Source organism: Rhinoraja longicauda, chromosome 2 (genome assembly GCF_053455715.1).
Source record: "Rhinoraja longicauda isolate Sanriku21f chromosome 2, sRhiLon1.1, whole genome shotgun sequence".
Taxonomy (NCBI): Eukaryota; Metazoa; Chordata; class Chondrichthyes; order Rajiformes; family Arhynchobatidae; genus Rhinoraja; species Rhinoraja longicauda.
This window is the reverse complement of record NC_135954.1, coordinates 13389330-13401641: the sequence shown is the minus strand read 5'-3', so window position 1 is coordinate 13401641 and position 12312 is coordinate 13389330. Positions and strand designations below refer to the sequence as shown.

General features: G+C 42.4%; 1 protein-coding gene across 1 annotated transcript in view; it reads right to left on the bottom strand.

Moving 5' to 3' along the window:
* Positions 1–12312, bottom strand: part of LOC144602245 (oxysterol-binding protein-related protein 10-like) — a 122160-nt gene that overhangs the window by 24518 nt on the left and 85330 nt on the right. Inside the window, exon 7 of the mRNA XM_078415106.1 lies at positions 8721–8867. Within this exon, the coding sequence (XP_078271232.1) occupies positions 8721–8867 (147 nt within the window). The remainder of the gene's footprint in view (positions 1–8720; positions 8868–12312) is intronic.

Genomic DNA, 12312 nt, shown 5'->3' with positions numbered 1-12312 from the left:
ACCTTCTCAATCCTGCATATTAAATTTGATTATCTGCCATGGATCCCTCATTATTTAAAAGCCTTTCAACCTGCAAGTACAACCGGCATGATCTTTCAAAATTGTAAGACAACAAGTAGAGAAATCTTCCTTTCATAATATTGTCCCAATTGTCACCATCTTGTTCAGATGTTCTCTCTTTGCTCACTATTTACGATAAACGATCTGAGTCTAACAGTACCTTTTTGATTGGAGGAGATAGTCAAACCAAGAACATAGAATGAAACAATCACACAAAAATGGCAACTACTTGATAACGTGAAGCTAACCTAACACTGTCTCCTAGTCGCCCTGCTTCCATACATACGAGTCATGCAATAATTGACATTGTCACCTGAACTCTGCAGCAAGCCTGGAGTGCTTGGGGCATCAACTAATAAAATTCATTATACAATGCTTGAATATAATCTTCTAATTTTGGCCCAATTGCAGCAAGTGTAAGCTGACAATATTCTACCTATTTCAATGCTTAAACTTTCAAAGTGTCTTTTATGAATCTGAATACGAACTATTCTCCAAGGATGGAGAAAAGACCAACAGCAGCAACAAACACTCTGAAAGAGTCAGAGTGAGACCATCATAACATCTGGAAGACTGTTACATTCCCATGAGTTAATGCCAGATTCTTCAATGAATATACTTGGTGAAAATATTGGTGTGAACATATCATTGGTTTCGCAATGTGAAACTGTTTTTTCATTTCACTAACATCTTACACTCACAAACACACCATAATATTTTGGCTCTAAAATGATTTTTTTGATGGATGACTCAGATTCCCATTCTGAGCAGTGTCAAAAGTTTGTTCCATCATTGTTAAAAATGGCCAATTGTGTATTTCCTTCAAGTTTTTCTTAAAACATACGCTTAACAACTGATGAACTAGTTTAGTTCAGTTTCCTTTATCATTTTGATGGTCACTTTACTCTCATCTGCAGAGCCTTTAATAAATAGAGATTCTTGAAAGGTCTCTTCCATTGGAAGAAAAGAAACCACATTTGATTGGTCTGATCCTTAAGAGCCAGTCCATCAACTAGGAGCTTTAAGGGATATTAAGGCATGTTTGTCTTTCCATCCGCAGCCTTAAATCATGAGGTTCAATGATGCTCCTGTTAAGATGTCCGGGACCCAAGTTTTCCATGGCAAATACGGAGTCATTAAGATGCTTGTGGTTTTCTCCAAATATTTTGATCCTGGGTATAAAAGGAAAACAGAAAAAGTATAAAGGAAATACCTGTAGCACAAAATAGGCAGGCCATTGAGATTTCCCACAAAAAAAATCATGGTAATCTTTTACAATGAAAGGTTTCCAAGGGATCATTTCTGTCTAACCCACCTGTCAAAGAGCATATGAGTCATTCTGTAGCTGTGTCCATTTCAGTTTCACCTCTGCATGTCATTAAAGTGATTGTGTGATTTTCCTGAAATTAATGATATATCTCCAGGCATTATTATTTATGACAGTATTTTCTATTTCTTTTATATACATAAATAGGTACATACTCATATGCTTGCCACTCTCTTCCCTTCCACCTTTTATTTCTTTGTGTTGGAGACCCGAATGAGTTGTAAATTATTTCTTCCTTTGGTTAACGTCATTATACTTATCATGTTTACATTAATGTTACTATATTCAGAAAATGAAGTGTTTTACAGAAACATCTGTGTAAAAGAAAAATAATTGGATCTTAAGGCACTGAAAACCTAGTATGAAAATTACCATATGGGTCCCACCATCAGCACAATATTAAACTGCAGCATTGCATCCAAATCCAAGTTTCTGCTTGTTTACAAGTACTGTGTGTTCTGCAATGCAGCAGCTTCTATTGTTAATAAGATTAAGCCAAAAACTGGTTCGGAGGTTGTGGAAAGTTGTGGAAATTTGCTTTTTCCACAAATTGCAACAGAATCGTTCCTTTGGAAAATTTCTGAATAACTGAACTACCTTCGTCACACACCTAATTATCTCTTTAGAAAAGTATTTATTCATTGCCACTTGCATTGCAGGTATTTATTAGTTTATATATGATGGCTTTGATTATCTGCCAATAGCACTATAGCAGTGAATGCTAGTTCAGCTGTAAAGGAGATGGGAAGCATTGCGATTATGAAAAGTACTAAATAGGTGCAAGTCCTTTTATATCAGCAGAAAGCTTACATATGCACTGCGATCCTGTTAAAACGATTAGTATTACAAATTAATAATTTTCTCTTTCTGACAATGTTAACAATCGGAAGGAAAACCAAGTCAGAGCATTTTGTAAGGCTCCCTAATTCATGAGATCCAAGGGAATCATGGTCACCACAACCGGTTAATAGAATACAAGGGCAGAATAAATCTCTTTATATAAAAAGAGTCTGAAGAAAGCTCCTGACCCAAAGTGTCACCTGTTCATGCCCCACTCAGATGCTGCCTGACCTGCGGAATTTGTGTTTTACTCATACAACAATATAGAGCAGGAAAAGGCATTTCGGCCCACAATATCTGTACAGAGCATAATGCCAAGACCATAATTTATCTACCTGCACATAATCCATATATCTCCATTCCCTGTGCCTAACCTGTCCACATCAACCAACATGTTCCATTTACACTAGTTCCACCTGCCTGCGCTTGGCCCATATCCCTCAAAACCTGTCCTACCCATCTACCTGTCCAGTTGTTTCTTAAACATGGTGATACTACCTGTCTCAACTACCTCCTCCGGCAGCACGTTCCATACACCCACCACCCAATGTGTGAAAAAGTTACCCCTCAGGTTCCTTTTAAATCTTTGACCTCTCGCCTTAAACCTATGACCTCGGGTTCTTGATGCCCCTACTCTGGGCAAGAGACTCTGTGCATCTACCCAATCTATTCCTCTCATGATTTTGTACATCTCTATAGAATCTCCCCTAATACTCCTGCTCGTCAAGGAATACAGTCCTAGCCTGCGTAACCTCATAAGCTCAGTCTTAAGAAGGGTCTCGACCTGAAACGTCACCCATTCCTTCTATCCAGAGATGCTGCCTGTCCCTTCTGAGTTACTCCAGCATTTTGTATCAATCTTCGGTGTAAACCAGCACCTGCAGTTCCCTTCTTCACACAACCTCTCACAAAAGCTCAGGGCCTCGAGTCCCGGCAACATCCTCATAAATCTCTGTACCTTTTCCAGCTTGATAACACCTTTTGTATAACATGGTGTCCAGCACTAAACACAATACTCTAAATATGGCCTCACCAATGTCTTATATAACCACAACATGACTGCCCAACCTCCATTCTCAATATGGATGAAGGAACTGCAGATGCTGCTTTAAACCAAAGATAGATAAAAAAAGTGCTGGAGTAAATCAGCAGGGCAGGCAGCATCTCTGGAGAAGGAATGTGTGACTTTTCGGGTCAAGACCCTTCTTCAGACTGAGAGTCGGGGGAGAGGGAAATGAGAGATACAGACGGTAATGTAGAGAGATAAGAACAAATGAATGAAAGACATGCAAAAAAGTAACAATAATAAAACCAGGCCATTGTTAGCCGTTTGCTAGGTGAAAGCGAGAAGCTGGTGCGATTTGGGTGGGGGAGGGATGGAAAGAGAGGGAATGCAAGGTCACTTGAAGGTGAAATCAATATTCATACCACTAGGTTGTAAGCTGCCCAAGCGAAATATGAGATGCTGTTCCTCCTATTTGCGTTTCGCATCACTGACAATGGAGGTGGCCTAGGAATGAAAGGTCAGTGTGGGAATGGGAAGGAGATTTAAAGTGTTTGGCAACCAGGAGGTCAGGTAGATCTAGGCAGTCCGAACGAATGTGTTCAGTGAAATGATCGCCAAGTCGACGTTTGGTATAAGAATGAGGTTGGAGGAGATGCAAGTGAACTTCTGCCTAACCTGAAAGGACTGTCGGGGTCATTGGACAGTGTCGAGGGAGGAGGTATAGGGACAGGTGTTGCATCTCCTGCTGTTGTACGGAAGGTACCTGGGGAGGGGGTGGTTTGGGTGGGAAGGGATGAGTTAACCAGGGAGTTGTGGAGGGAATGCTCTCTGCGGAAGGCGGAAAGGGGTGGAGATGGTAAGATGTGACTATTGGTGGGATCCCGATGGAGGTGGCGAAAACGTCGGAGAATTATGTGTTGTATGCAACGGCTGATGGGGTGAGAGGTATGGACTACGGGGACTCTGTCCCTGTTGCGACTGGGGGGGGAGGGGGAGCAAGAGCGGAGCTGCGGGGTGCCAAGATGACACGTGTGAGGGCCTCTTCTATTCTCAATACTCTGACTGATGAAGGTCAACGTGCCAAAAGCCTTTTTGACCACCCTATCTACCTGCGACACCACTTTCAAGGAAGTGGCTTTCAAGACTACCTACCCCATCTTTGGGGTTTGTGCCACTTTGAAGGAACTATGTACATGCATTTCTAGATCCCACTGCTCTACAACACTCCATAGAGCCCTACCATTCACAGTGTAGGTCCTATCCATGTTAGTCTTCCCAAAATGCTCACCTCAATTATCTCTGTATCAAATTCAACTTTTGACCTCGATTTATGACCCATTTTTCAGTATATTTTCTGGTGGTCATTTTCAAAACCCCTTTGCTCCTTGAAAATAAACCATACCCATTATATGTAATGAAAAAGGCTGATCCATTGTCTAGGAGGCTTATATAGACTAAATCAGAATCTGAAAAGATTAGGATACAAATCCTTGAAGAATATTTTGCTGAAATCAATGCCTGTAATACTTTGCAAAACCTTTTACGTTGCTCTGTTCTGAAGCTAAGTAATACTAGAGAGACTACAAATGCAGAGGTTAAATAATATTGTCGGTGATCGTATTGTACTGGATAAGTAGAAACCTCTTCTCAACCTTCTGTATTATTCTCACCATCTGAGTGCAGCCACTTTCCAGTTGTTTCTCTTTTTGACTGGACACAAAATGTGGGAATTTAAGATATATTTTTATCAAGACTCAAATGGTCTTCATGCTAATAATTACACATTTGTTAGGAGTATAAATCATTATAAACAAATCACGATACTCGATGCGTGTCTTGACATCAGGTAACAGTGCAGTGGTGAACGTAGCCCAGTCCATCATAGGCTCGTCACTTCCTTCTACCCAGTCCACCTTCATGAAGTGCAAGGCTGGAAGTATCATCATTAATGCTTTCACTCCAGCCACTCCCCTTTCTCCCTTCAGAGAGAAGATACAGGAGCTTGAAAGTTCAGACATCTAGACTTGAAGAATATTTTGCAGACATCTAGACGAAGAATATTTTGCTGAAATCACCCCTGCTATCAGGCCTCTGCACCAATCAGAGACACCAGGAACTGCAGATACTGGAATCTTGAGCAAATCACAAAGTGCTGGAGTAACTCAGCAGGTCAGGCGGCATCTGTGGAAGGAATGGATAGGTGGTTTCGGGTCGGGAAGCTTCTTCAAACCTAAAAAGATTCTCGACCCGATTCATCGTCTATCCATTCCCAGATGCTGTCTGGTCTATTTGGTCCAGCACCAATTTTTGTTGTGAATTAATCACTTATTTCACACCCCATTCCCTGAGTTGCTGCCACATACTCTTAATACCTCTACCTCATTTGGTTATTCGGCTATTGTATTTTAATAGGTTCTTGTATTTTAATACTCTTTTGCTTAACCTGGATTTTGCCCAACAATCCTGCACCATTCTGCTGTTTTGCATTTGTCATTTTATTTATCATTACTATTCGCATACTGTTTATTCTGTGAATTTCATAAGAACAAGGAATTTCATTGAACCCGGGTCTCCAAATTTGAGGAAGGATATTCTTGCTATTGAGGGCGTGCAGCGTAGGTTCACTAGGTTAATTCCCGGAATGGCGGGACTGTCGTATGTTGAAAGGCTGGAGCAATTAGGCTTGTATACACTGGAATTTAGAAGGATGAGGGGGGATCTTATTGAAACATATAAGATAATTAGGGGATTGGACACATTAGAGGCAGGAAACATGTTCCCAATGTTGGGGGAGTCCAGAACAAGGGGCCACAGTTTAAGAATAAGGGGTAGGCCATTTAGAACGGAGATGAGGAAGAACTTTTTCAGTCAGAGAGTGGTGAAGGTGTGGAATTCTCTGCCTCAGAAGGCAGTGGAGGCCAGTTCGTTGGATGCTTTCAAGAGAGAGCTGGATAGAGCTCTTAAGGATAGTGGAGTGAGGGGGTATGGGGAGAAGGCAGGAACGGGGTACTGATTGAGAGTGATCAGCCATGATCGCATTGAATGGCGGTGCTGGCTCGAAGGGCTGAATGGCCTACTCCTGCACCTATTGTCTATTGTCTATTGTCTACATGACAATAAAGTAATCTAACTGGTCAGCATCAACCAAATAGATGCATTAAAGTCATTTGACCAAGTTGAACAAGAAGCAAAGTTCTCATGGAGACACAAGAAACTGCAAATACTGGGATCTTGAGCAAAAAACAAAGTATGTACGCGGAATTTTTAAAAAAACTTACTTTATAACCACAAAGCAAAATTAGGAATTTCAACTACTTGTACTTTAAAACTCAAACATACTGCTCTTCATAATGCTTTCTCCATTTCCTTTTTACATACTTTTGGAACTCCTCGCCAACATTTTTTGTATTTATAAAATTGTGCTTATAAAATTGTTGTTTCAAATACCACAGATTTAATTTAAATGACAACTGCAGTTTAGGAGATGAAATAGATCGTCAAAATGCTAATATCTCTGGCACATCTATAGGCCTCAACATATTTCTCAAAAAGACCTACTGTCAATGAACTAGTAGTAAATGGAAGTGAACAATTCTGCTAGAGATATGACAGCATTAGAGCACGTATTTTAATTTTCTGATTATCAGGAAATTACTGAAATCAGTGTAAGTTTGCCAGTAAATCACAAGAACATTCTACTACAAGGTCTTCATAGTATTATAAGCAGGCAGACTTCCCAACATTTGATTTTACAAATTCATAATTTTGATGTCAAAAATTCAGAATTTTACATCAAAATTTATAATATGGCGCGTAATACAACTTTGCAGCAAAAAAAAAGTATGCCTGCCAAATGCGCATAAGCATTGCGCTACATTCATGTGTGAAAAATGGCTCTATTATTTCCAACAGTCTGTAGTTCTTGGACTACATGTACAATGTCAGACCTATCATGAGTATATTCTGCTATTTATAGAAAGGTTATTGAACAGAAAAACTTTTTACAACACAAAGAAAAAATTGTTTTGTTTTGTTTTTTTCTATTTTGCTTTTCCCTTACACATCCCAATTCTCCTGGTATTGAATAAAAGAACAATGGTCATAAAATGTATGACTAAGTTATGAAGAAAGAGTTTCATTTAAAACTACACATACCTAATTTCATTGAAGACATACTTGCTCCAGTGGTCTTCAACAGCAAATCACAATGGTCCATGTCCCCCCACCCCCCCCTCCCCACCCCTACTGCCCCCACCTCCCTCCCCCACCCCCCCTTCCGCCATCCCCCCAATCCCACTCTTCACCGCCATCCCCCCCACCCCCATTCCGCTCCTCACCCCACTCCCCTCCCTATCCCCACCCCCTCAACCCCCACCCCTCCCCATTACCCCCCACCTCCACTCCCCCCCCTCCCCTCCACACCCTCTCCCACCTCCACTCTGTTCCACGCCCCCACCCCCCCCCCACCCTTCCTCCGCTCCCCACCTCCACTCCCCTCCCCCCACTACCCCCCCCCCCCCATTTACCCACCCCAACCCCTCTCAACATCAAGGGGCCTCACGATACGCGGCGAGGCGAGGCCAGGCCCGGCGAGCGGCGAGGCCAGGCCAGGCGAGCTGCGAGGCCAGGCCCGGCCCGGAGAGGCCAGGCCAGGCCCGGCCCGGAGAGGCCAGGCCAGGCCCGGCCCGGCGAGGCCAGGCCCGGCCCGGCGAGCGGCGAGGCCAGGCCCGGCCCGGCGAGCGGCGAGGCCAGGCCCGGCGCGGCGAGCGGCGAGGCCAGGCCCGGCCCGGCGAGCGGCGAGGCGAGGCCCGGCCTGGCGAGCGGCGAGGCCAGGCCCGGCGAGCGGCGAGGCCAGGCCCGGCGAGCGGCGAGGCCAGGCGTGCGGCGAAGCCAGGCCCGGCGAGCGGCGAAGCCAGGCCCGGCGAGCGGCAAGGAGGTCAGGCGAGCGGCAAGGAGGCCAGGCCAGCGGCAAGGAAGCCAGGCGAGCTGCGGGGCCAGGCGACCGGCGGGCGGGGCAAGGTGAGCGGCGAGGTGCAGGGCGTGCGGCGAGGCATGTGTTTTGCGGAAAAATGTGAGCCAAAATTGGAATGGTGGAAATGAAATAAGAAAGCGGAAACCTTCCGCCAAATTCGGAAGGGTTGGGAGGTCCGAGCAGGTCACCAAAGCACTGCAACAAATTGGCAGTCATCAAAACTATTCATAACTCTTCCCTAAGAAGAAAACACATAATGTATTTTGCTACCAATCAATTTTATAGCTCATAGCACTAAGTGGAAGGAATTAAAACATTTTATGTTAAGTTGGCTATATGTACAAACATGGTTATATAGTGGTTTATGTTGTCAGACACTTTGAGTACGGTATTTCTTGCATCCATATTCTGTAGTTATTTTCCCCCCACAATAGTACAAACCAGCTAACACAATCCTTAATTCAGTATGAAATGCATTTGATTTCACAAGTTAAATGGGGAGTTTCATTACCTACCCTAGTAAGATCCATGCCAAGTTTCAGTTGAGAAAGGAGGTGCAATATGACACTCCGTTGATCATCCAGGACTCCCAAATCGTCTTCCACATTCTCTTCGCTATCTGTTATCTCATCTTCAGGATTCATTAGTTCAGGACATAGATGCTGATAAAAAGAAAATTAATTAAATTTTAATTGGATCGGAAGGGGAAAAAAATCAAAGATTAGACAGTTTCTAAGCACTACTTTGTTTTCCACGTCCCCCGTTTGTAATAAATTTCCCTTTCAACATGGATAGGACAGATTTGGAGGAATATGGACCAAGCCCAGGCAAGTGAGACTAGTGTAGCTGGGACACTGTAGCCAGTGTTGGCAAGTTGGGCCGAAGGGCCTGTTTCCACACTGTATCACTCAATGACCCTAAAAAACAATATTACTGGAAGAGGAATTAATTAATTAATCAATTCCGCTTCAGCAATTAATTACACTACAGCACAGTTTTGTTATTTTGATGAGATCAGCCATTGCCGTAAAAGGGAAAAGCAATGAACTCCTCTGTATGACTGCAATCTCCATGATCTCACACCCATGAATGGATGACTTACCTGGACAGCACTTAAAATAAAGTTTGCACTGCAGGTGATAATAATAAACCAAGACCTATATGAAATACAGATATTGTTACTACAAGCTTACTGATAGCAGGCAGACAAAACTGGCAGCAGTTTCATTAAGCTGGCTCAGGTTTCCCTAGTCATCATTTATTTAGCATTTTTAAACATCACTAAAAATCGCCTTTTTTAGCTTAGTTTAGTTTATTATCACGTGTATCGAGGTAAAGCTTTTTGTTGCGTGCTGTCCAGTCAGCAGAAAGACAATCTATCGAGCCACCCACAGTGTACAGAAACAGAATAAAGGGAATAACGATTAGTGCAAGATAAAGTCTAGTAAAGTTTGATTAAAGATAGTTCAAGGATCTCCCATAAGGTAGATGGTAGCTCAAGACCGCTCTCTATTTAGTGATAGAATGCTTCAGTTGCCTGATAACAGTTGGGAAGAAACTGGTTGCCACCTACTTGCCCCTATAACCTTAAGCAGGTTGTCCAGGCATGAAAAAAACAATGGAGTAGCTGAATAGGCATTCTTCATCTGAGATCCTTTGCAAATCCAAGCCTAAAGAGCTTTAGCTTGCTACTTATTTATACAAATCCTCTCTCGAAAGAAAGGTTTAAAAATAGCTGAATTTACATATTAGCACACAGACATGTTTAGGAAAACAAAATCATGGTGGGAAGGGATGAGTTAACCAGGGAGTTGCAGAGAGAACAGTCTCTGCGGAAAGGGGTGGAGATGGGAAGATGTGACAAGTAGTGGGATCCCGTTGGAGGTGTCGAAAATATCGGAGGATTGTTTAGTATGCGACAGCTGATGGGGTGAAAAGTAAGGTCTAAGGCGACTCTATCTCTGTTGTGACTAAGGGGAGGGGGAGCAAGAGCATTACTGCGGGGTACCAAGGAGACACGAGCGAGGGCCTCATCTATGATAGAAGAGGGGAACGCGTTCGCTAAAGAACGAGGATATCTCGGATGTCCTGGTATGGAACACCTCATCTTGGGCTCGGATGTGGTGTAGTCGGAGGAATTGGGAGTAGGAGATAGAGTCTTTGCAGGAAGCAGGGTGGGAAGATGTATAGTCTAGATAGTTGTGGGAGTCAGTAGGTTTATAATAGACGTCAGTTGATAGTCTTTCACCTTTGATGGAGACAATGGGATTAAGAAAGGGGAGGAAAGTGTCGAAGATGGTCCAAATGAATTTGAGTGCAGAATGGAAATTGGCAGTGAACTAAATGAATGCCATCAGTTCTGCGAGGGTGCAGGTAGCAAGGGAGATTGGTTTGCATGATGGTCTGGGGTGTTTCCACAATTCTCTGCATTATCTTGCAATTTCACAGATGCTGCCTGACTTGCTTGTTTTTCCAACTGCTTTCTTCCTTTTGCTAGTTTATAACTAGTAACTGAGTAATTATGATAAACTGCTCTCTCAAATTCATCAATGCTTTAAAGTATTGCCACATTTTTGAGAGAAGACAATTCCTGTGGCAATCCTGTCAAAATAAATTTCAGAAGGAAACCTCTCGAATTCAGAAGGTTTAGGATACCATTCACATTATTTCCAAGTCTTTGTTTATTATCTAACTAAACCACACATAGACCTTCATTGTCTACATCATGCTTTTTGACAAATGGAAATAAATTTTCTTGACTAATTACCAAAGTTTAATATGGTTCAATTTTCCATAGCTAAATGCCATGGAAGGGGAAAGATATGTAGTGATAAGAGACTGGAAGGAATCTTTACCAAAATCAAACTGCTGGAGGAAATCAGTGGGTCAGCCCTATATGTGGAGGGAAATGGACAATTCATATTTTGGGACAGGACCCTTCATCCAGCCATCACTTTGAACAAGGGTTCCACCCAAAATACGAATTGTCCATTTCCCTCCACCGACGCTACTTGACCCAGTGGATTCCTCCAGTGATTTCTTTCTTGCTCAAAATTTGTAACTGAGTATTGAGGGGTTGAACGACAGATATAAGACTGCAGCTAATGTGCTTTAAAACCACCAATCTCACCTCTTTGGTCATTTATATATGATCTAAGACCTCATACTCCTATGCCTCAATTCCTCAGCTTCCATGATCTTCCCAATAAAAACAAATGAGAAGTATTCATTTAATATCTCCTCCATCTCTTCTGGCCCGACACAAAAACAGCCATGCTGATCATTAAGGAGATCAATTCTTTCCCTCGTTATCCCTTTAGTCTTCATACACCAAAAGAATCTATTGGGCTTTCCCTTTCCCTTACCTACCAGCTTCATTTCACATACTCTTTTTGCCTTTTTTGTTGCCATAAGTATACTCCTAATACTTTTACTTGGAGGGATTCTCTTGAACCCAATTGCTGATGTATGCCTCCCTTTTCCTGACCAGACCTCCCAACATTTGATTTTACAAATTCAGAATTTTGATGTCCAAAAATCCAGAATTTTGATGTCCAAAAATCCAGAATTTTGATGTCCAAAAATCCAGAATTTTGATGTCCAAAAATCCAGAATTTTACATCAAAATTCATATGGTGCGTAATGCAACTTTTCAGCAAAAAAAGGTATGCACGCCAAATGCGCGAACGCGTTGCGCTACATTCAAGTGTGAAAAACTACTAATATTTCCAACAGTCTGTAGTTCTTTGACTACATGTACAATGTCAGGCCTTTCATGAGTATATTCTGCTATTTACAGAAAGGTTATTAAACAGAAATACTTTTTACAACACAAAGAAAAAATTGTTTTGTTTTGTTTTTTCTATTTTGCTTTTTCCTTACACATCCCAATTCTCCTGGTATTGAATAAAAGAACAATGGTCATAAAATGCATGACTAAGTTATGAAGAGTTTCATTTAAAACTGCACATACCTAGTTTAATTGAAGACATACTTCCTCCAGTGGTCTTCAACAGCAAATCATAACGGTCCATGTCCCCCCCCCCCACTAACCCACCCCCCCACCGCCCTTTCCCCCCAAATCCACTCTCCCTTCCTCCACCCCCC